Genomic DNA, 24,533 nt, shown 5'->3' with positions numbered 1-24,533 from the left:
CATCGAACTTGAAGATATTATAGTTAACAAAAATTATGGCGGCTTAAGTGGTGCATTGGATAGGATGCTCTAAGAAAATTCGTTTTACTGTTTCCAAACGGAACAGACGAACAACAGAATATTGAACGAAATAGTTTACTAATTTTGTTCACAATGTCAAACACTGATAACAGAAACCGCTTGCTATAAGAGACAGAAAAAAATGAAAGATAATAATAATAATAATAAGTGACCGGTGGGGTTAGCCTCTCCCCCCGATAGAGCTAACGTCCTATATCTGAGGAACGTTGCCTTTTTGATCGGGCACTCGCGCACAATGGGGGGTGTGCTTTATAGCTTGGAGGCCCATGGACCCAAAAAAGTTTCACGACCAAGAAAAAAAGGGAAAAGGTAAAGAAAGGAGAGGAACTGAGGACAAAATATCTATTTTCTAAATATTAAACAAAGTATAGATTTTTTTTTAAAAATCAAAATATAATGTACGCGCGCTCGCAGCTTTCAAGAAATGTTGTCCCTTATGTCATGCTTGACGGTCCTCAAAGTTTTTGGCTCATTAACGCCACTGTGTATAGACAGGTTAGGTCCATGGTATAGATTAGGGTCAAAATGATCAGGGCAAGACTAAAGGCGGATATAGGCCTACCCATAAATCAGAAAGAAAAAATACACTGCTAGAACAAACAATGAAAGCAAATTAACTCTTACTGCTTTTGAAATAAAAAGAAAACGCGCATTTTAAAGAAGATCAAACAAGAAATGAAGAATTTATTACTGAAAGGTGGATGTAGGCCTGTAGCTAATAATAAGGCCATAGAAGGGATACTCAGGCTAGTGAAACTTATCAGAATGCCGGGCCAGATTACGGGAAATTTGATGTAGTCGAATAGAAAATGGAAATAATCAACAGGTGTTAAAAAAAAAATCGTGTCCTTTTTATAAACCACAGGCAGCACTGGCGTACAGATGGTGGCGGGCTGGGTATGACCCCGAAATTCTCACTACAGTCATGTAATTATAATAATTTAAATATTTAAAAAAAGGAAAAAAGGAGAGAAGGAAAGGAAAACGGGGGAAATATAATATCATTTTCTGAATATTGTGTCAAAACCAATCACAAAATTATTTTATTTTTAATTTAAAAAAATGTCAAACTCGCCGAAAATTTCAAGCATGTCCCCTCATGCAGTGTTGACTCATTACACTGCTGCCAGGCGGGAGTGAATCCATAATGAATGATAAGACTTAGAAGGTATGCTCTATATAGGGAAAAAGAAGATCATTAAAAAAGGGGGAGGGGAATAGCAAAAAAAGAAGGGCAATTTTATGACAATGGACACCCTCAAAGGTAAAATCTGACATTTTGAGAAAGGCATTCTTGGATCAAAAATGGGATCCGATTCTAACCAAGGAGATATCACTCTATCTCCTTGTTCTAACCCATGACAATTTCTTATCCCTCCTGCGTTTCTCTTCATTGACGTTAGGCAATCGAATCTGATTTGGAAATCTGCAATTCCCACATGGCCCTGGGAAGTGGGGGTGCTGGGGATGCTGAAAAGGGGCTGAAGCACCCCCAAGAATTTTTCGGGGATGCTGCATTATTCTCCGTAATATAGACAGCACCCCCTCGAATTCTGGAAGGTGTGAAAACATGGGGAAATGTAATCAAAGTGACCTACGTTTTGTAGTGAAAACTCTTTTGTCTATTTTTTGCTTGTCAAATGTATCAGCATCGTCAGTGAAAAAAAAAAAATCGTTCCCAGGGCCCTGTCCCCCCCCCCCCTTCTTTACTTTTCGAATCATCTTCGCTGATGTTGAAGCTACATGTTACGAACGTACGTACGTGCGTAAAACACGATTTCACGTCAACAAAGTGCAGTACGTACATTGCACTGCATGCGTGCGCGCCCAAATGAAATGTCCCGGATTGAAAATGGCGACAATGCAGCTGTGGTCCGGTCTATAGATTCCAGTGCGGCAGTGGAAAAGCCAAAGAGGTGTGCAAGCAGGAACAAGGAGCATCATTCGTCAACTCGCTGTTTTGTAATGTTTCCGGTGATTCCAGTCTTATATTCTTGCATTGATGGTGATGTATGCAAGTAAACATCCAAGGCTCAGTGATGGGTAAATGAATTCAATAAAGATTTGGGCCTGAAAATTGAGTTGATCGGAATCGCACAAATCATGAAAATGAAATGCAGTGCAGTGCTGCCTGCCAACTCTGTAAAAAAGTGGTCTGTCTTTAATAAGTTAGGTTTTAATTTAACATGAATATATCAATATAAAATATTTTGGGGGGCTGTAGTCAATATAAATAATTTCTGTCCTGTCCTTGCCTGTATTTATAAACAGGATGGTCATGGAAGTTTAACTGGGTCTGAGTCGGTGAGTGTGACTGTCATGATTGTGATGTGTGTGCTTGTGTTGTGAACATGTCATGAAGAACTGTGTTTGTGTCTTTTGATAAGACATTGCAAGTGACCAAGTCTCACTCTTTTAAAATTTAATGTAAAAGAAATGGGAGACAGTAATTGCACTTGCACAGTCTAGTCATTGACACAGTAGAGTTAGTAGTACAGTAACCTGGATTGGGGGCATTCCTAGCCAGGCGGCTTCTTGAGACTGAGAGTAAAAATCATTTACTAACGTAGGTCTACTCTAAACGAAGCCAGGGAGTCCTTCCTATTCATCTGCGTGTACCGCAAAAAACCCTGAAACTTTCGCCCCGAGATTTCTACTTTCCTTCTAAAAGATCTAGCTCTAAGTCTAATCATGTACATGGGATAAAACTTCATTTCCGACATTTCTACGCTCTCGTTGTTATTTTAACGTTGGGGAAGTACAATAAGAAACAAGATGGCGGCGTAAACATCGGGCAAGTCTCTTTCGTCTTTTCACAATATTTTTTCATTTTTTTGATGAATTCTTGTTTAAAAATAACAACGAGAGCGTAGAAATGTTGGAAATGAAGTTTTATCCCATGTACATGATTTAGAACTAGATCTTTTAGAAGGAAAGTAGAAATCTCGGGGGCGAAAGTTTCAGGGTTTTTTGCGGTACACGCAGATGAATAGGAAGGACTCCCTGGCTTCGTTTAGAGTAAGCCTACGTTAGTAAATGATTTTTACTCTCAAGAAGCCGCCTGGCTAGGCATTCCATGAGCAAAAATCAAACAGCTAACGTCAGCTGAGCAGCCTGAGCTGAGGTTATTAAGCCTGACCAGTCTGCAGGATTTTGCGTAGTAAAAATCATTTGCCTACTAGAAGTTATTCCCCATAACACACCTCAGATGATGGTTCATGCTACATGTACCTCAGTGGAGGGTTCGTATAGGCTCCACTACACTTCACTACCGCTACCCTCCGCTCCACCTATCCGAACCCTCGGGGGACAAATACTTGCTCTAAAAAAAAAAAAGACAAATTGTGGCAATTTATGGTAACAAAGGCAACATATCAATACCTAAACATACATTCAGCTTACTCTACAGTTACTAAACTTAACCATCGGACGCATAGTCACTCCATGCCCTTTCTTGAAAACGTCTCAAAATCAGTGATTTGAAACCGGTTCTCGATTCATCACATGTATTAAATACTCTGCCGATTCGAAAATGGCGAAGACGAATTGCGCATGTGCGGAGGTCTGCAGCGATTTTAGATACAAATTGCTGCAGACCTCCGCGCATGCACCTGAGGTAGGTTTGTGCATGCTACACATCAGGGTCAGTCCCTAGAAATTTGACCGTCGATTCACAACTTGTAATTTTTGTAGATATGAAAAAATTAGCTAACCAGGAGTCTTTAAGATGTACTCAAGTGATGAGCCATCAGTTCTCTCCTTTTCCACAGTTCTATCAGTCTGATATCGGTGCTTTAAAACCTTTTCCTACTATTTCTTCACATGTTATAAACGATTTGAAAACGACACAATCGCAAGTTTGCATGGCTGGTGGCCACAACGATACTTGTGATTGTGAATGGGATGTTTTCAAATTGGCAGTGAATTTATAACATGTGAAGCAATAGGTACATGCGTTTAATCATCAATTTTCAGACTGATATAGAACCATTGCAAAGAATTGAACTGGCTGTTTATCAGTCTAGTACATCTTAAAGATGCCTGGTAAGTTCATTTTTTTGCACAAATTATATTCATTTCTTAAAAAGAAAAAATCGTACAAGTTGAGAATCAACAGTCAAATTTTGTATGGACTCACCCTGAGGGTTCGTGTAGAGCAGCATGCATGAACCAACACCAGAGGTACATACCACCTGGTACTTGTAGTATACCCAAGTTAGCCAGAAGGCGTTAAAAATATCACTACCAAACTTCAGGTTAATGTTGTAACCCGCAAGTGAAAACCCGAACCGTACCGTCCCGTATAATCCAATAATTTGCAAGCGGGACCCGCTGACCCGTCGGGTTTTAACCCGCAAGTAAATTTATCTTTGAAAAGTGAAAATTATTTCTGCAATCCCCACACTATACAGGCTCAAATCACGAAAATATATGCCAACTACTAACCTAGCCTAGAGTGAATTTACTTACAATTTGCAAATTCGCCTTTTATTCCGGAGAGAAAATGTTTTTTTGGGTTACTTTGTACCCGAAATGGGTCGGCTCTGATCTCGTAATCGAAAGCATTGCGCAATTAACTCCTCGGATCGGAGCCGCAGCTCAGCGCGCGCTAGCTACATGTAGCCCAGGCTGCCCAGCAAATTCGATGTTCAGTTTCCCGTCGCCCGCCCGCGTTATGAAATTTGGACCGCGTTTAAAAATCAAATTCTGAAAATAATCCATTATTTTACTATTTTGACATAGATATAGATTCAGAACTTCTAAAACATTAATATAAGCTTTTCAGTCACAATTACTTGTATATCATGTAAATACCTGTAATTCTTTTCTTGTTTTTTTCTTGTGAATGGAATGACACTGCATGCTCAACCACACCTCGAGCGATGTTCGTGCAGGCTCCACTCAACTTCACTTCTGCTACACTACGCTCTACCTACCCGATGTAGCGGTAGTGAAGTGGAGTGGAGCCTGCACGAACATCGCTCGAGGTTTGGTCGAGCTACCTCAATAAATCCCATAGTCTAGTAACCTCGCATTGGTGAGTTGTCATACGGCATATCAGACAAAAAAATCATCAAACAAAACTCAATCTGTTTTACAAGGCCGACGGGAGGCTCACGCACGTACGCATTGGCACTTGTACTAGCTAGCCAGTCTGAGCTCTGTCTCTCTGCCAGAGCTCTGGGGGACAATTCACTCTGTAAAGGCCTCAATGATGGTGATTTTATGTTTCAGACAGAGTTTATATTTCGGGAATATTATTCAAAACTGCCAATAAAGTTAGATGATTTCTTCATTGTCATGTATATTTAAGTTATTAATGAGTTCATTCTCACCAAATTTAGACTCCCTCATAGAGAAATGCAATTTTCGTGGAGATCTGCGTTTTCAAAGAACATCAGGAAAAGTTAGGGTATGTGGGCCTTTATTACATGGCCAAGTACTGGAATTAGATGGAGTAGATATTGAATTCATTTATATCCAAGTTCAACTCATAGTCACACCCACACAAACACACCCACATCCAAGATTCTAAGCATGAAAAAAATAACTTTAAAATCATGCAATATTAAACAATAAGTAATAATTAATTTAATAAGTGAACAGGGATTCCTCAAAATACAAAAACGTAGCATTTGAAAAGAGCCCGAAATGAAAAAAGTAGCCTCCAAAACGGTAGAAATGGAGACCCTGAAATATTACCAAAAAAATGAAAATGGAACCCCCGAAAAAAATGATTGATTTGCTCCCTGGCTTCAAGACAGTTCCACAGAATAAAAGTGCGTTCAAAGGTTACAAAAGGTCAAACTTTCATCTTCTGGAAAATAATGAATAATGAAATCCTCATTATGAGCTGGAAAAAATGGGACGGGAAACTCGACATCGAGTTTCATTGGCCTATGCAATTGCTTTTGACTAGACTGTGCTGCGCTGCACTGGCGTGCGCTCCTTCTTCGAAAGAGCAACTCGATGTATTTATGTCGAACTGTCTCAGTCCTGTTCACTGTTCACAAGACAAAAATACGCCAGCATTTTTTTAAAAGGAAATATCTACGTCTCTAAAAGAATCCGCCACGTAAGAAGCACATGATCCTAACTCAATTTTCATTGTTAATGTTTTTATTATGCGTCGTTACTTCTCCCTTTTTTTTCGCATGACGGTCTGCGGGTTTCAGAATGAACTCGGCCCGGCCCGCAACCAGCGATCGGGGGCATACCGGCAGGTTAACCCGTACCGCAACGGGTGCGGGTTACAACATTACTTCAGGTTACTCTCCAGGACATCTGATACTTGTTTTAAACAATCACACAGATCAAGGGATAACCATATAAACAAGGCCTGGATAATCACTTTCCTGTCAAAAACGATTATGAAAATCTCACTTTTTGTCATAAAATAGGAGCCCTACTTTCAAAGATAGCAAGAGAAAAATAATTGGAGATGGTTACATCATGTCCTTCATCTTGCAGTTGCACAATCCATGGGTTGATCACTTTTTTTTCCAGAAAATTGATTGAAACACGGTATGGTTTAAAGTTATTGGCCCATTATCATTGCGTAACTGTTATGACAGTTAATACAGCGTATAACCAGGAGCAAATTTTTTTCCTGGATTCAAAGCACCTTTAATGTAGGTCTAGAATCTTTTGAAGAAAAGTAAACATTTTAATTTTTTCACATTATTTCGACATGTTGCATGTATACCAGGTTGATGGTACATGTATTATCAGCCGGCGCCTGCAGAAAAGTGATTTTCCAAGCATTTTTTAGGTGGCGATACCCGTCTCTCTTTCCGAGTGTGGTTGACTGAGATGAGATGCCTAGCTATAAAAAATGTTGCAGACATTTGCCAGTAAGAAACAATGGCCAAATGTCTTTTTCCTGGTGCTACCAATAGTCCCATTAGGCATGTACATGTATTAATATTCTAGTTAAGGTCTAACATTTTTTGGCACTTGTCTGAAATAATGAAGACAAAAAATGGAAACATACAAATATTGTGAGCCAACTTTCCACTTACTGTTTCCTAGATATTTGTGCTTTTACAGTGCATACATGTACATGTCCTTATCTTTGTTCACATGATTAGGCTACATAAATGATGCATACTACAAGTACGTGGCAAGAATTCGAGTGAAGTTAATTTATCACACCATATACAAGGTGCTAACTTCTTTTTGATTTAGATCAGAATGGTATCAAGTATATTTTCATGAAGAATATTTTCATCAAGCTCCATCAAGGCTCAAAGTATATGTGCATATAACTGTGGTTGAAATATCTGTTGAGGCTCATTTTCCATTCCTGTTGCCAGGAGTCATTATCACGGGTACACAGCAACAGAACGAAAGTTCCATGACGCTGTGGCCGGGTGCAGATGCGACATTGATTAGTTTAGAGCAGCCTTAAATTTGTCAAGGGATTGCATTGATGTAGTGGTTAAGGGAAGGTCGTTCCAGTCCCGTATGGTTCTGGGCAGGAATGAGTACAGGTGCCTATCAATTCTGGATTCGATGATATTGTAGGCATCAGGTGTGAAGCGTCGACTTGGACGGCTGGAGTTTCTACGGTGGAGTTTGGTTGACGTTACTGGAGATTCCCCCTTATGAATTAAGTAGAACTGGCTCAATCTGGCATTGAGTAGTCTGTCAACAAGACTTTCCCACTCTAATTGTTTTAGCATCTTGGAAACACTGGACTTACGAGTAAAGTATTTCTTGGTGAAGTTTGAATTCAAACAAATGATTCACTTGTTAACATGGATGAGAAAAGGAACCTCTCCATTTGAAGAAGACTTGATGTCTACAGTTTCTCTCCACTTTCAATGGTAAACTACATGTCACTGGGGGAGCCTTTCATGAAAGGACTTGTTGGATGTTTTATCTGACAACTCCTGTTTATCCGACAGTTACCATGGCATAGGAACTGCATCTCAGCCAATCAAAACCAAGGAAAGTTGTCAGACAAAAATTCTTGATGCAATGCTCCCCTGGGAAGTGTTTTATCAACATTTTTTTTCCGACAAGTTGTCAGATCTGACATCTTTCCTAGATTTTGATTGGCTTAGAGGCACTGTTACTGTGGTAACTGTCGGATAAAACAGGATTTGTCAGATGAAACGTCTGACAAGTCCTTTAATGAAACGCTCCCCAGATGTTCAAATTTACAGGTTTCCGGGTCATGAATGACCTTGTCGCAATAACCCAAGGCAAATTCTTTACCTTAAGCACCTCCGTCACCAGAAAAAAATTACAAGTGCTTTCAGACATCCTTTCCAAGATGTAATATTTACAAGTTTGCCTTTGCCCAACAATCTGTCCCGGAATGAAGAAAAAAAAAATCCATAAGCAAATAGTAGATGCAGTTAACTCTTCCAATTTCTCCTTCAAAATTTCTTAGAATGTACCTTTCACTCATAAACATGTATCCAAATTTAATTTCAGCCTGAGATAGACTGCAGAGCCCTTTGAAGATTACTGAAGAAGTGAAGGAAGAAGAAGAAGCTTCAGACAGTCACTCAATGACCTTTATTTATGTTTATGCTTCTCTGAATCAAGTTTTTGTGAGTGTCAGGATAAGACCAAATTTCAACCAGGATCACAGTTTTGTATTGACATTAGAATTATGTTTTTTTATTGAATATAATTCGATCATTCGATGAAGATTTTTCATACAAAGAAACTGCCACCAGATTTGTTGGTAGAAGAAAACAACAAATAAAGCTAGATGAGAGGATAAAGGCAACGGGCACTAGTCTTTCTGCATTGAATGATCGCTTGCATTTATTTGAAGCATAACACTACTTTATAGCTTCAGCCTCTGCCAAGATTATAGGCTATCTATAAAGTATGTGAAGCTACAGCATTGTACTGCATCGATGTGCTGTTGCATTGCATGCCTTCGATGTCGCTTACATCAATAACAAAAAGTTTACAGTTTCAAAAGACCCCCAAATTGAAAAAAATACAAAAAAACTTTGGGATAATCGTTTTACATACATGTAGATTTCAAAGTAGGGGCACACCAAAGTGAAATCTTTTGTTTGTTCACATGTGACATGTCACATCCTCCAAATTGAATACTTTGAAATCGAAAGTGAAAGCCCTACAAAATGTACATGTAATGCGAGCCTGTGCATTTTACTTCCTATCTTTTGTACACCAACTGGTAATCAGTTTCTAGATATTTATTGGCACTTTCATAAAATGATCAACATTTTTGGAAGTCCGACCCCCATTTTTCTCAATTCTTTATAATACCTCACTTTATAAACTGACCCAAGTCATGGTCCTTTAAAAAAAATTACAGACTATCATAAGAACCAGAAATCATGGACACAAAATTTCATGAAGGTCCCATGTACATGTATAGGGGGTCGGACATACATATTTTATGGAATTTGCCCTTATATGACTTCTGAAAGTGTTTTGTTTGATTCTTGCCAATTAATTTCACTGTACATGTAGGTATACCAAATATTAAACTGTTATCACAGGGGTTTTGTAGAAGTTGAAAATTATGAATGAGAGCCAACTAGGAATCAAGTTTGGATTTGAGGGAGATTCCATATTGCCCAAAGTACATGTACATGTAGTACCATATTGCCTGAGTGTCCTAGTGTTGATGGGGGCAATATGGGTCTACTGAGGAAAATATGTACATGTACATGTAGTATCTCCTGAAAATTACTGCAAGTAATTGTATAACCTTCTAGATGGATTTGTAGAGCATTCTGGGTATGGGGTAACATACTTTGTCAAAGTCTGTGCTACATTTTAAAAAAATTTTCAAATCTTAACCGAAGGTTAAGTTTTTGAATGACTGCATAGAAAGAATATGGACCTAGTTAATGAAACTTGTACATAAGGGTTATCAAGTATTACTGAACATCCTGCCTGAGTTTCAGGTCACATGACCAAGGTCAAAGGTCATTTAAGGTCAATGAACTTAGATCTTGTTGGGGAAATCAATATCGACATCTTAACCTAAGGTTAAGTTTTTGAAATGTCATCATAAATCAGAAAGTGCATGGACCTAGTTCATGAAGCTTGCACATAAGGGTAATGAAGTATTACTGAACATCTCGCCCGAGTTTCAGGTCACACGACTAAGGTCATTTAGGGTAAATGAACTTTGGCCATGTTGGGGTATTTGTTGAATTAGCATTGTAACTTTGAAAGTTTATGGATCTAGTTCATAAAACTTAGACATAAGAGTAATCAAGTATATGTATCACTGAACAGCCTGTGCAAGTTTCAGGTCACATGACCAAGGTCAAAGTTTATTTAGGGTCAATGAACTTTGGTCATGTTGGGGGTACATGTATTTGTTGAATTGCCACCATAACTTAGAAAGTTTATGGATCTACATGTACATGATACATAGACATAAAGGTAATCAAGTATAAATGATTATTTTTCACACATCTTAGATCACATGATCATGGTCAACGGTCATTTTGGGTCAATGGACATAGTATTTTATTATCATATTAATGTTTTCTTTTGTGAATAATTATTCAAAAGCTGTTTTCAAAGTCAGCACTGCTGCTATATCGAATCGCGTTATGCAGGCGAGACTGCCAGAGGCGTTCCACTTGTTTTATTAGGTTCCTACATGTAAAGCAAAAGTTCGACTTGTCTCATAACTCTATCTCGATTTTTTTTTACCAAATAAAAAAAAAAGACCCAAAGGCATGAATAAATTTGATATCAATGATTCAATGACTTATTCTTGACTTCTGAATTCATTGGCACAAAATGTAAGTTTAAGTCTAATCTACATGTAAGAACTAAGAATGACGTAACTTGCCAGATTTTGGCTTATTGTGATCCCACATGAAGAGGTTCATCATAACTTTGAAATTACATGTATGAGGGCCTATTTCATTAAACTTGGACATAAGGGTCATTATCTAACACTGACCCATCCACATGAGTTGCATGTCACTTGATCAAGGTTAAAGGTTGTGTAGGATTATTGATCTTTGACCGTGTTGTATGAAGAAAAAAAACTCAACAAAGGTTTAAAAAATTCAATTTTCAATTGATAACTTTGCAAGCATGATCCCCAATTCCACATTCTACAGTCTATAATGGTTATCAGGTATCAGCAAATAGACAATTTTAATTTCAGGTCACTAGGAAAAGGTCATGGGGGTTTCCCCCCTCTCTTATTGAAAAAAAAATTGTATATGTGTACATTTAGTTGTTTTCAAAGTCAGCACTGCTGCTATTTACATAATGCAGGCAAGACTGCCAAAGGTGTTCCACTTGTATTTTTCATGCATCGTTGCAGATAGATGAATTTTTGTGTCACTGCAAAGACTTCTAGGTTTTTTTAGTAATGCAATCATAAGGGAGAGGGATCTCCCATAATTTAAAGGGGAAATAAGAAGCACATGACCCTTCCATACTTCATGTAAAATGAGTATAAAATATGTATTCTTACATGTATGTCCTTTTTTCTGTTGTTTTTACAGGTTCCATGAAAGGAATGATGCCCATCTTTTCCAGGTCAGTTGAAAGTAATATCTTTATTAATCATTTATAACGAAATGCAAAATGTGCAAAGATTTTTTTTTTATTTGACCCCATTTTTTTTTTTTTTTTGGGGGGGGGGGTTGGAGTTCTACCATCTCTGTATGCGTGTACATGAGTGCATACTAGTAGTTGATTAAGTTGTGTTTGTTGTTGATATTACAGCAGGGTGTTGAGAACCACTCAAACAATCTTGATATCACTGAGGTGGCACTGGAAAGGGAGAGAAAGAAACCTGTGCCTTCATCATCGGCTACTGGAAGCCATATATCAACCAATCAAAACACTGACGGCCATCCAGCATCTACTCAAAACAGTCCTAGGAACGTCATCAGTAAAAACATGTACTTGCAGCGACAGAAAGATAAAGGCAAACCAGGTGATCATTCTTGTTGCAATCTGTTCAATGCGAAAATCTTATATTTACGAGTTGTTTCACTGTTAGCGATGATTTTAAGAGAAAGTCTTTTAATTCAATGTAAATTTGGCAATTACGGTAGAAAAATAATGAACCTTTTCCCTAACAAATAGAAAAACTGAAGGCTAATCATTTCAGGGGAAAAAAGTCAAATGATTCTATTACAAAGTACTCAAGAACTTTTAAAATATAATACTTTAAAAAGAAAAGGGATGAAGAAAGACATTTAGTTGATGTTTCTAAAATTCAATCAAATATTAAGTTCTTATTGTTTATCAAACTATCATGTTTACTCTTACTTAAAAATGGGACATCAAGATTTTTTTATGCAAGAATGTGAAGTGAAAACATTGCTTCATACATATCTTTCATACACTTTGAGCACTGTGTATAACAAGGACAAGAGTAGGGGAAGGCGGGGTAAGTTGTGAAAATTCTTGCTTTTTGCATGTTAGAACTGATATGATTAATAATTTTGTAGAAATAAGTACCTTGCCATAAAATTTATTTCTGATGAAATATTTTTCACCTATACATAACTTTCTACACCCACACTGAAAGTCATTGTCACCTTTGAAAAAATAGATGTCAAATGACTCAACTTGCCCCATATGTGGGGTAAGTTGAGCCACCTTCTGGGGGTAAGTTGAGCCACAAAAACTACGTACAAAATGTATGGGGGAAGAACCAGCATGTCAATTATTTTATTTAAAGTCTTTTCACTTGCTAATTCTCTATAAATACTAACATCCTCTAAAAGGAAAAGAACGTCATGCAAACTTGCTCCTTTCTGCCTGCATATCTATGGCTTTTTAATGTTTTTTTTTAAAATATATATATACATTACCATAAGAAGTACCATGGCTCAACTTGCCCCATGTTGGCTGGCTCAACTTACCCCAGTCCGAACTTAATGCGATAATTTCGCATCCACACATTTCTTATGCATCCATCATTTAAAAGACTATAGCAAGAATGAAGATCCATACCTGGACTAACAATGTTGTTCTCATGTCTGTATTATATTTAAAGACGTGTGTGTGTGTGTGTGTAAAAAGCACTTATCTATTTCACACCCTTTTTTACTTTTTTGGCTGAAATTTGTATTTTTCCCTCAAAAAGAGTACTTTTTGTTTCAAAGTTGAAAACATTGTGGTGGGGTTAGGGGTAATATAATGGGTCATCAATACATGACGCCACCACAATGTCCGACTCATTCATTATTGGCCTGGGGGTGGTGGCTCAACTTGCCCCTATGCTCAGCTTACCCCGCCTTCCCCTATGTAATTATTCAAAATAAGTGTATGTACTTAAATTTATGTTTTCAAATGGTCATTGAATTCAGTGAAAATAAAGCTTCAATCATACATGTGGTCCATGTGGTACTCTTATGACAGTAACTGAGATGATTATGACAAGCAATTTAGAGCACTTGGTACATTTTCAAGTGTCTTTTTTTTATGTGCAGTACAATATCCGCAGATTTAAGTAAATTTTAGTAGACAGGTATAGTTGCTGATAATATTTTGTTTGTCATGAGAATTCATTTTTAAAATTAAATGCATCTTGGCCAGTGTGTACTTAAAAATCATTGATCTACATGTATAATTCACTCTCACTTGGTCATAGGATGTGTGTTGTACATGTATTTACAATAAAATGAGGCAGGTTTGTCACCATTGACATATTCTACAAAATTGTATAGTTACCGGTAATTTCACTCATGGTAAGCATGAAATTGCTTGATTTCATATTTTGTGAAACGTTGAGGGATAGAATAAGAGTTAGGACTGACTTATATTATTAATATAAAGGATATTTTATCTTTGTTGAACTGTGGATCACTTTTTTACTGTATTTTTTCTTTTAAATATTCCACTTACAGATGATGCTGCTGTCAATTCAGCCAACTCTACTCAAAATACAGAGAACAAGACGGCAAATCATCAATTCCATACTCCTCCAAATTCACACCATTCAGCTGACCATGAACGGCATATCAAAACAGTAAGTTCAGGTTTTCTCCTAATGGTTCTTGTTGCATGTACAGTACCAGTCAGCTTTTATCGAGTACCACTGTAATTTCTCCAGGAAAGGTTTTTTTCTTTTTGAATGGCTTTAAAATGAGAATTCCAGAATTTTTCAGAAATAGGAGTTGTGAGCTTGATATCAAGCAAATTTAATTGGTTGATTAGACAGTAACTTGTAGCAAAATAGAATCTTTAAGCAGTTAATCTTGACAAAGATTAATTTTTTGAATGAAAGTCACATGACTTACATTGGGATGACTGTTAAATATCTCTGTTTTTGTCCCTCTCTCGTTTTCCTTCTTCAATTATCCCTCTAGATTTTGGAAAAGGCCAAAGAGTGGTCTGAACACAAGAGTTCATCAGGAAAGAAGTATTACTACAACTGTAGAACAGAAGTGTCACAATGGGAAAAGCCAAAGGAATGGGTTGAGAGGTAAGAGATTCTCTGATCTTATTTCATCAAATCTACCATTTTGATCATTTGTATTTCATTTAGACACCTTGCTTTGATTTGTGTCTGAGCTGTGATACCATACAAGTTATCAAAGTTATCTTTAATGGCAATTTCTCTGCAATAAGGCTTGTGTCTTTGGTTCTGTAAGGTTCTATTGCATAATACATTCACATGTAATTTTTATTGGTAAATTTGTAATAATTGGTATTTGTTGATTCAAACCATGCTTATGATAGCAATTGAACTGTGGTTACATATAGTTGCCTTGCTTAGCAAAGTCATATGGCAAGTTTTGTGCAATTTGACTTACCTGCTCTAGTGCCTTTAAAAATCAAGAGATGGGGAGAAAGTCAAACTTTGATAGTTCCAAGAATGGTCAGGTATAGAAGTCACACTATGACTTATATGAACTTGTGTTTAACAGTCTGGCCACACACCGGAACAAATATTGACCAGGCCATCAACTTTCTATTACAGCTTTATTACATGTAATAATGCTGAAATCTTATCAAAACTTATATAGGCCTAATAAGAAGCTCAATGCTTACACTGGCCTCAGATGTCAATATTGGCCAACTTTCAACCAGCTACATTTCTATATTACAACACAAGGGGGGGGGGGGCTTAAAGGCGCTCAATAAGAGGGTCTTTGAGACCCAGTCGAGTGGGCATCCTCAGCCGTGGACTTGGTGGTCTTGGATTAAAATGCATTAGAAACATGGCCAATGTTATACAAGGTTGCTATGCTTTTTCCGTGGACCATTAGAACTCCACATTATTTTAAAATAAATTTCATTTCACAAACTCATTTAGAGTGCTATACATGTGTATGTAACTTGCATTTGGAATTTTCGAAGCAATGTTCGAATCAAAGTGAGTTCTCTTTATAAACCTTTTTCTCATTTATTGCTACATGTATACTAATTTTGTTTGTGTGATATTTGTTTTTTATAAATATATTTCAATTGCCAATGAAATGAAGGAGATATTGTCATAATTTGACATTCTTGTGACTGTTGCTGATTTTTTTAGTTCAGATAATTGAATATGCTTTCCAGCATTACTAAGACCATGATAATCCCATAAGAAAAAGCAAAAAAACTAGGAGAAATCAAAGGAAGTTGGCCCCACACTCACTGTGCAGTGTGTTTAGTACACAAAGGCATTACTATAAAGCACAATGAACAGGATGCCTGGATATTCTGATCTTTGATGATGTATTGATTTTTTGTCTATCATTTAATTCTCGCTACCCCGAATAGGAACAAAAATCTCATAATGCGCGAGACGAGATAATTTTCACTCCGTCGGGTCGTCATCACCACTTCCGGTTTAGAGTCATGCTCGCGCGAGGTTCGCGATACTGAGTTTTCCACCACGCTGAAATCGATGCCAATCAGCGTAATATGTACAGAGTATAATACTTTGTTTTACATTTGGTCAGTTTTGATTTCATTTGAATTATAAATAAAAATAAAAAATATATTTCACGTGAGAATAATTTTTATTCATGTTTTTATTTGGTTATAAAAAAATCAAACAAATAATGAATATCTTAAAATTTTGCATTTAGCGACCGGCCTGACATCACGATCGTATTCAACTAGACACTAAATATATTCAGCATTCATTTCGTTCAATTTTTCGTCGACCACAAAATGGATAAAAATCAGTTTCGGAACTTAAAAAAATCTTAACTGACAGATGAATACCGTGCAATGGAAAGCGTCAGGCAGAATTAGTGACTTTAGCAGAAAAGGCTGTAAAACTGTTAGTGAAAGAGAGGGTTGTGATCACGAACTTTCTGAGCGAAAGCTACGTTGTGTTGTTGTGCATGACGGCACTGTTGATCTAAATGGCAAAACAGTGCGTTGGACTTCCGAACAGGAAGTTGTAATACCGAAAAAGCTATCCCATAATGCAATGCACGTTACAGGGATTTTCCCGGATCTCGGCGAAATCGCTATTTGGGGTAGCGAGAATTGTTAATAGGCTGTATAGTATGAAGCCATAGGCACATGGGCAATGTAAATCTGTTACCAGTATTTTAAGAGTGTGTTAGCCTGTGTCTCCTTTTCTTCCTTTGTACCATTCAGTACTGAGAACATATTTGTTTTATTTTACCGAACTCTTTCATTACAAATGTTTTTTTATACTTTTATACACTCATGGTGATATTACCCTTGGAAATGAAATAACCAGAAAATAAGCCATTTTCACTGAACAAGAATGTTTGATTTCTGTTTGAACTGATAAGCTTTGTTTCATTCAAGGCTTTGGGACTCTTCAAGCTTTTTTAGTGCAATCTAGAAGTGAGCTGATCAACATGGAATAGCCCAATCAAGCAATATGCATGCTTGTAATGAACAATGTTTATGTAAGTTAGCTACTATGAATGGTTTAATATGGAAGTGTGTACAAATGTTTGTGCATGAGTGCAAATGAAATGCTGAAAAGATGTTATATAGAAAAACAAGTGGATAAAAGTACATTTTTTTATTGAATGTTTCTCATTTACGAATATACTCTTCCTCTTGATATAAAGTTTTGAATCATATTTCTTTTTTTTTCCAGAGAAAAGCTTCAACGAGTCGTCGGTACAGGAAAATTGGGTGCCAGTGATTCACCTCACCAACCATCAACTACCCCTACTGCGTCCTCTAAAGGTATGTAAACTCACATCAAACCCTGTCATTTACAAAGAAAATTAAGTCTGTGGATTTCTAGTTAACTTCTTATGTATGATAAATAGTTGATTTCTTGCTTGATGAAGGCAATGGCTTTATAAAGAGAGCCAGGAAAACCTCTTATGTGTTGTATACTAGTTTTCATATCATGTGGAAAAATGAATTCAAATTTGTCTGAAGTGAATTTGTCAGAGGAATATCAAAATCCTTTTAGAGGACAGTGTTCAATATTTTGTGTCAGTAGAATAATGTTTCTTTATCATGAGCTAGGCTGTGATCTGCATACCCCCCCACCCCCAGTTGACTGACATTAAGGTCTTCAGTTTCGGTCTTCTCCAAGGCCATTGCACAGCACTTTCATAGAAAGGGAAAAATTTACAAAAACCCCAAACCCACCAAAGAAGTCACCTTTCATGTATCGTTGAATGTTAAGGACAGTGAAGATTAATTACTTGATAGATTGTTATGTAGTCATTAAAACAAAAAGAGATTTTCCATGAAATTATTGATATGAGGTATTGCCACGAGATGGTGTTTTGTGTAAGCATTTTTCCAGTTGCATTAATGTACTGTTTCCCAACCCTTTTTTTTACAGCTTTACCAAATGACAAGCATTCCAGCGATTGCAAGCCTGATGAAATTGAGCGAGAAGCTCGCACCTCAGATAAAGCTGAGAAACAAGCTGACAATCACTTGCAGGATAGAAAATCTAACATCAGCCAGACAAAGGGCAAACCTCAGCTTCACAGTCCACATGCTAAGCCGGCCTCTTCACATTCTTCGTCATCCAGTACCAATACAGGTTACTCAACCAGCCAATCACAGCAAGCTAAATCTACTAGCAGCCAATCAACTTCATTGTCATCCTCGTCTCACTCTAGTCAACGTGTAGAACAGGGTCATGAATATCAACCCAAATCAACGGGCCATCCCCAATCGTCTATATCCAGGCCACCTAACACAGAAAAGACTCAGAATGATTATAATGAGCATTCAAAAAGGGATATGCAGGCAGGCAATTTAAGGATGCCAGTGTCACTAGCGACTGATATGTATGGAAGGCTAAAAAATCTTGTAGCTGCTTCACATCCTCCCAAAGGGTCTGATAACGGTGAGTAAACAATTGGGTTTCTGCCAATCTCCAAGTATGTATTAAGTGTTCGCATTTATTTTCCTCGAATAAGTTTAAATTAACTTAAAGATTAGCTGAAAGAGTACTAGTATATCATAGAACATAGGTTGTATGAGAAATGCAGTCTAAGATCTATGATTGTTGAATCATAAAAATCAGATCCCAAGCGATTTCCATAATTCTTTTGGTGTAAATCCATTTTTCAAGCATGGAATGGGGAAATATATGGAAACAATGTCTTTATATACCTTTGTGAAATATAAATACTATCTTTATGAGGTATATGGTTGGAGAGTCAAAATGATATCAAATAGAGAGAGGGTGCTGATTAATGGCCTAATTAACATTTTCATAAAGAAATGGTAAATGGAAGATAATTAATGAATATTTGTGAGATTGTAATATTAGAGTAATCAAATAGCAGTCACTTCATTGAATCTTTACAAAAATTTTAAACAGACTTAAAGAAAAATGCCTTGAGGTCCTCGTCTATTTTATCTATTACTTTGAACAGAATCAATAGTTCAAGATCGCTTTTAGGCCATTGATCAGTTCTAGCTGACATCTAGACTATGTTGAATTACACTCTTGTCATCTATTTCCAGTTTGAAAGTTTGAATTCAATATTCTTCAATCTCTCCTGCATTGAGAACACAACATCACCTTCAGTGAAATATCTTGTCACAAAATAAGTAAAGATTACTTTGTCAATCTTTGATACCTTAAGTGACATAAAAGAGAAACGCCACTTTGGGTTATGATCTCAAAATGAGTTCAAGCAGAATCCAATATAATGACCATCCAAGTGTTTGTATGTAAGAAAAAAAAAAATGTGCTAGATAGCACTGGAAAAAATGTGTAATTGCTGAGAAATGAGCAAAATAAACATGGAATTCCATCAAATGTTGGGTATTTTTCCAAGGAAGATTAATACCCTGTCCCATATATGCTTTTCTACATTAATGATCACAAGTGTTGTCAGTTTTCAGCTAAGATTTCATGATTTCACAAAGGTAAGTTTATGTTGTACCAGAATAAGGTGATAATTAACCTTGATTTTAAACACTTACTCATGAAATAATTGTTAGCTGCAAGTACATTCTTTTGCTTTCAAAGGTATGCATTCCAAGGATTTGAGAGGGCGCTGTTGAATGGGTTTGTTATAATACTGTCGGCTATTATGAAGATGATCAACATAATTTGCATGCAGCTGTCAATCATCAGTCAGTCACGTAGCGCATGCACTTATGCACAGTACATATTAAGGTTTAAAATTAGGTTAGTTTTATAATGTGCAGATTTTTAATTGGGCAATTGGAGCAAAATTTGCTCATGTCATGGAATCTTGTATCTTTATTGTCTCCTGATAGATTCACCTCGGGTACGAAGCACACCGTCTCCTGCAGACACTCAATCACCAGTCACTCCTAGGTTCCATGGTAAACCTTTCCCATCAAAGTCACCTTCAACAGATAGAGATAGGCACTCGCATCAAAATGAAAGGAATGATGAACTTACAGAAAGTAAGCATGTTGATACATGTATCGTGTCCCCAGGAATTATTGTACACTATACATTAACAAAATTATAAAAGGAAGAGATGAAATAAGCTTGAAATACCAATAATAATGATAATAATATAAGTATATTTACCCAGTGAAGCCACTTCAGTTTTGAAAACTGTTCTCCAAGCAGGCCCTCCTATTATTATTACCCCGGCTTTAGCTCAAGCATTCAAGGCTTATGAATTGTATATAATACGAAGAGAAAAGTTTGTTTTTCTCAGCTAGTTGCAAATTGTGACCAGTCATGCATGAATGATTATGGATCATTTAATGTGATAATACATATTTTAAGACCTTTCTATGATCATATTGTAACTTGCAATCCTTCAATTATCATGATGTCTTTTCTTCAGAGAGATGAGATGATATCTTTCCATTCGATATGAAATTTTATTTTTTAAAATTAAAGTTCTATTCATTTTGACAGGAAATAATTGCTCAGGTATGAGAACCTCGTATTTTAGAATTAAAGAATATTGATGGTCTCTTAGGAAAAGTGTATTTAAATAATATGGCAATGACCGCAACCTTACATTACCTTAAAAAAACTGTTTCCCATTCCTGTAGAGAACTTCTTCCCAGGCAAGAATGGCACTTATACCAAGACCTCTAAAATCAAGCTTTCTCTTAGCTGTTTTTACATTTTGAGGTACAAGGTTTATCACCCCAGCAGCAAAATGAAATATGAATCTTATTGCAATCACTGTTCAAAAGTCAATGAGACATTAGTCGTCAGACATTCATTTGTCCAATAAGTAAATGAAATAAGTTCTAGTGATTCCTTGCATTTAGATATTGTATATCGTTTGTGCTTCTTTTCTGTAGGGTTATCAAGCCAGTCGCCAATGTCTGTAGCCTCGCAGTCACCTTCTCCGTCCCACCCTTCCTTTAGGCTGCAGCACACAACACCAGGGACATCAAGAACTCACCAGGACAGTAAAGGAACAGCAGATAGCTCGTCTCATGGGTCATCTGTTGAGGATAGGTATAGGAAAAACCACCACTCAAGTAGAAGCGGAACGTCAAATCATACACCAACATCCTCATCTGTTTCAAGTAGTGGAAAGAACTCCTCATCACATTGTAGGGACAGAGAATGTGACAGATATAGGGAGAAGGAAAGGAATAGGGATATTGACAGTGAAAGGGAAAGGCAACGGGATTCGGAGCAAAGGTACGACCGAGAGAGGGACAAGGAGCGTGACCGAGAAAGGGATAAGGGGCGTGATCGCGAAAGGGAGAGGGAACGCGAAAGGGATAAGGAACGCGACCGAGAAAGGGATAGAGAACGCGACAGAGATCATGATAGAGATAGAGAATGGAGCAGAGATAGGGATAAGGATAGGAGAAATGAAAAGGAAAGGGAAAGTGATCGAGAAAGGGAGAGGAATAAAGACAATAAATATGACAAGGAAAGAGACAGGACTCAAAATAAAAAGGAGAATGAAATTGTAGATAATGACATTGAAATGGAGGATGAAGATGAAAGAACAATGGATTCAGAACCATCTCATAATGGTGACAAGTCAAAGGAGACACACCGTTCTGGAAACAACAAGCCTCTTGTAACAGAGAACAGTTCTGAAAGTGATAAACACGTTAAAGAATCTGATGATAAACATGATGACAAGTCGGCTTCGGACACCAAAGAGAAGACAGGCAGTCCAACAACATCATCAAGGTAACATTTCAATTTTTTCCACTATAATATTTCACAACATCCTAAAAAGTTGAAGGGGGTGTTGCAAGAGAACACATGCGAATGATTGCAAACTTGTGTTGCAAATTTAGAATTGATAGGTCGGTCCTAACTAAAGCAAACCAATTAATACTTGTTGAGGCAAGGATCAGGCCAGCAATCAATCGCAAATTTGCAAGACTTATAATTGTTTTGGGGACCTAAAATTGATTATAAAGCTCAGTGCACAACTATGCGATGCGATTGCACTAGGATCCGATTGCACTAAAATCGCAGAGTATGCGCCAACCTGCAATGCGCTGCAGTGGCGATCCAATTTGTTGCAGGAGAATCACAGACCAATCTCAGACATTTGACATGTCAAATCTTCCTGCAATTTTTCCGAAATTTTGCTATTCAGCCAATCAGATTTGTCCTAGACTATGACTTCATGACCAATTTGCTGTGCTGCTGCAGCGAAAACAACATACGTGTAAAAGAATAGGTGCCATGGCGTTGCAGCGTGTTGCAGAGCTGTTGCAATGTGTGCACTGGCCTGTGATGCGATTACACTGAGTTGTTGGCAATTGCAATTGGATCTTGGTGCAATTGCGTAGCATAGTGTGCGCTGGGCGTAAGTTTTTGTAAAACAACCTATTGGTGAATATGCCGTAGAGGTCACCTACATATATAACACTTTTCTGTGGATGGTCTAGAGAGACAGACAAATATTTTTGAGAAGCAGGACCCAGAAGTATTTGCATTCCTTATTTATTCTTTTTTTTTTAACTGTCTTATTTTATTTCTATTGGTGATTAACACACAATGTTATATGAGTGTGAGTTTCCAAGTATCCAAGAAATGAACATTGGCAAATTTAAAGAATTTTGAACTTAACATTGTCATTAAAGAATGATGTATGTATCAAGAATCAGTAAGTCCATAACGTCATGAGCTAATTTCATTTTGTACTTGTATGACGAGTTGCTTATTCAGCATGTGAACAGCTTGAATAGGTACTGATGTGATTAATTATTATATTAGTATTGATATTTCTACAATTAGATGTTGCATACTTGGATGTTTTGTGTAGTATGAGGATAAAATAAATAGTTGTCAAGGTAGAGAAGTTGTTTTTTTGGTGTGAATATGACAACAATGACCACCACTCTTCTTGGAAAAATTAGTCACAATTTCCCTTATTATACAAGTATGAATTCTCATTGTGATTTTTCTAATCAAATACCAAATACAAAATTTGGGAATAGAGAGAAAGACATAAAATTATTTTTTTACCTTTGGCGTGTAGTTATCTCATTTAGATGTTCAACAATGTTTGCAAAATTTCTATGTGTAAGCATTGGAAGTGGCTTGCTACATGTAGATTGTTGAAAGTGATGCATAAATGGTTATTGAATTGATTTTTTTAAGAACTTTAATTTGACACCTTGGTGAAACTTGGAAGTTGTAATGTATATTAATTACTGGGCTTTTATAATTTTCAATTACAATATAATACACCATTTAACTTATATAAACAAAGAATTCCATTTGATATAGCAATTTTGTTTACTGATCATTTCAATCATGGTGAACTACTTTATTGAAGTTACTTGATATACGGTATTGTTTTTTTGTTTTTTTTAATCTCTAGTAGAGAAACCAATGGCGAGGAGTTGGATAAGAAGTCATCTGTTCCTGAGAAGAGCTCTGACAACATTGACTCCTCCAACAAAAAGGTCCCCTCAGAATCCAGTGCTGCAGAAAATATTCCAACCCAAATGCAGCTATCTACTTCCCTCACTTCCTATGTCACTGAAGAATTGACTAAACATATCACAGGATGGGCATCTGAATTTGGAGAGAAACAGGTAACCTATTCTTCTACCAAACATCTTGAGTTTGTTTTTCATTACAGAATGTACCCACAGCATGATAGGCACTTCACTGACTTATTGTACTCTATTATGATTTTGATTGAAGTATTGGGCAAATGCATTGCATCATAAATGAATTAAAGCTCTCATGATCACTGAGGTCTAAAGGTTTCAGAGATTTTGCCCATTCTGCATCAATTGCCATGTGACCATAGTGTTTCTAGGTACAGCAACCAAGTATCAAATTTTGGTTTCTACCCCAATTCTTCTGTTTTGGTTGGTTCTTTGCTCTAAAACATGATTTTTCTTTCCTTGTCTTTTGCTGAGGGTCATATTTATCCTAGTTCATTGTTTTAATGTGCTTTCTTACATTAACCAGGCTGCCAAAGCAAGTGATGAAATCCATGTACTTGGAGCTGAAAGCACAACACAGCTATCAGTAGATCTCAAGTTTGCTCGTTCGTTAGTGAGAGTATCAGAAATTCAGGCCAACCTACAAGAAGAAAGGTGAGAAAAGTCTGTTTCACTTATTTCTGAATTCTTGTACACCTAAGTCACAAAGAAGTGATCTCTCTCTAAATGAATATGGTGTATTTTATAACAGAAATTTTTGGAGCAATTAAAATAATGATAATAATTACTAGGGAAAAGTTACACAGGGGCTTTGGACAACTCCCCCCCCCCCCCCCCATGCTCAAAAGAGCCCTGGAAAATCCCAATTCATTGCAATGTTAAAGATCCAATGTTGCAGAATTAGGCAGTAGGTTGTAAAAAGTAGCCCTCAAAATGAAAGATGATTATTTTATTTTTTTGGCCTGATATTACAACTGGAAGAGGTATTTCTACAGTTGTTGATTAATTATATTTAGAGTAAAACTGAACTAGAAATTCAAGTCATGTGTGATTGTGTACAACTTGATTGATTTTATTTATTATTGCACAGAAGTTGGTCAATATATGTATAAACACTGACCAAAATGTGCCCAATCCCTTTTCATTGACGTCTTGTTACACAAAAATGAATTATTTTTTCATTTGGGTGTCCATCTATTTTGAGCTTTTTATTGGGG

General features: G+C 36.9%; 1 protein-coding gene across 2 annotated transcripts in view; it reads left to right on the top strand.

The window, feature by feature from the left end:
* The first annotated feature begins 1,884 nt into the window (after positions 1–1,884).
* Positions 1,885–24,533, top strand: part of LOC129257468 (WW domain-containing adapter protein with coiled-coil-like) — a 28,609-nt gene continuing 5,960 nt past the window's right edge. The window contains exons 1-11 of one of the 2 annotated variants that reach the window (XM_054895804.2): positions 1,885–2,124; positions 11,565–11,598; positions 11,788–12,001; positions 13,926–14,047; positions 14,388–14,503; positions 17,099–17,190; positions 17,807–18,322; positions 19,714–19,866; positions 20,734–21,589; positions 23,241–23,457; positions 23,843–23,970. In XM_054895804.2, the coding sequence (XP_054751779.2) occupies positions 2,084–2,124; positions 11,565–11,598; positions 11,788–12,001; positions 13,926–14,047; positions 14,388–14,503; positions 17,099–17,190; positions 17,807–18,322; positions 19,714–19,866; positions 20,734–21,589; positions 23,241–23,457; positions 23,843–23,970 (2,489 nt within the window). In that variant the 5' untranslated portion in view covers positions 1,885–2,083. The remainder of the gene's footprint in view (positions 2,125–11,564; positions 11,599–11,787; positions 12,002–13,925; positions 14,048–14,387; positions 14,504–17,098; positions 17,191–17,806; positions 18,323–19,713; positions 19,867–20,733; positions 21,590–23,240; positions 23,458–23,842; positions 23,971–24,533) is intronic. The other variant, XM_064096071.1, reaches the window with a different exon arrangement.

This window comes from Lytechinus pictus, chromosome 1, assembly GCF_037042905.1.
Source record: "Lytechinus pictus isolate F3 Inbred chromosome 1, Lp3.0, whole genome shotgun sequence".
Classification (NCBI taxonomy): Eukaryota; Metazoa; Echinodermata; class Echinoidea; order Temnopleuroida; family Toxopneustidae; genus Lytechinus; species Lytechinus pictus.
The sequence above is the reverse complement of the archived record's forward strand: the minus strand, read 5'-3'. Positions and strand labels throughout refer to the sequence as shown.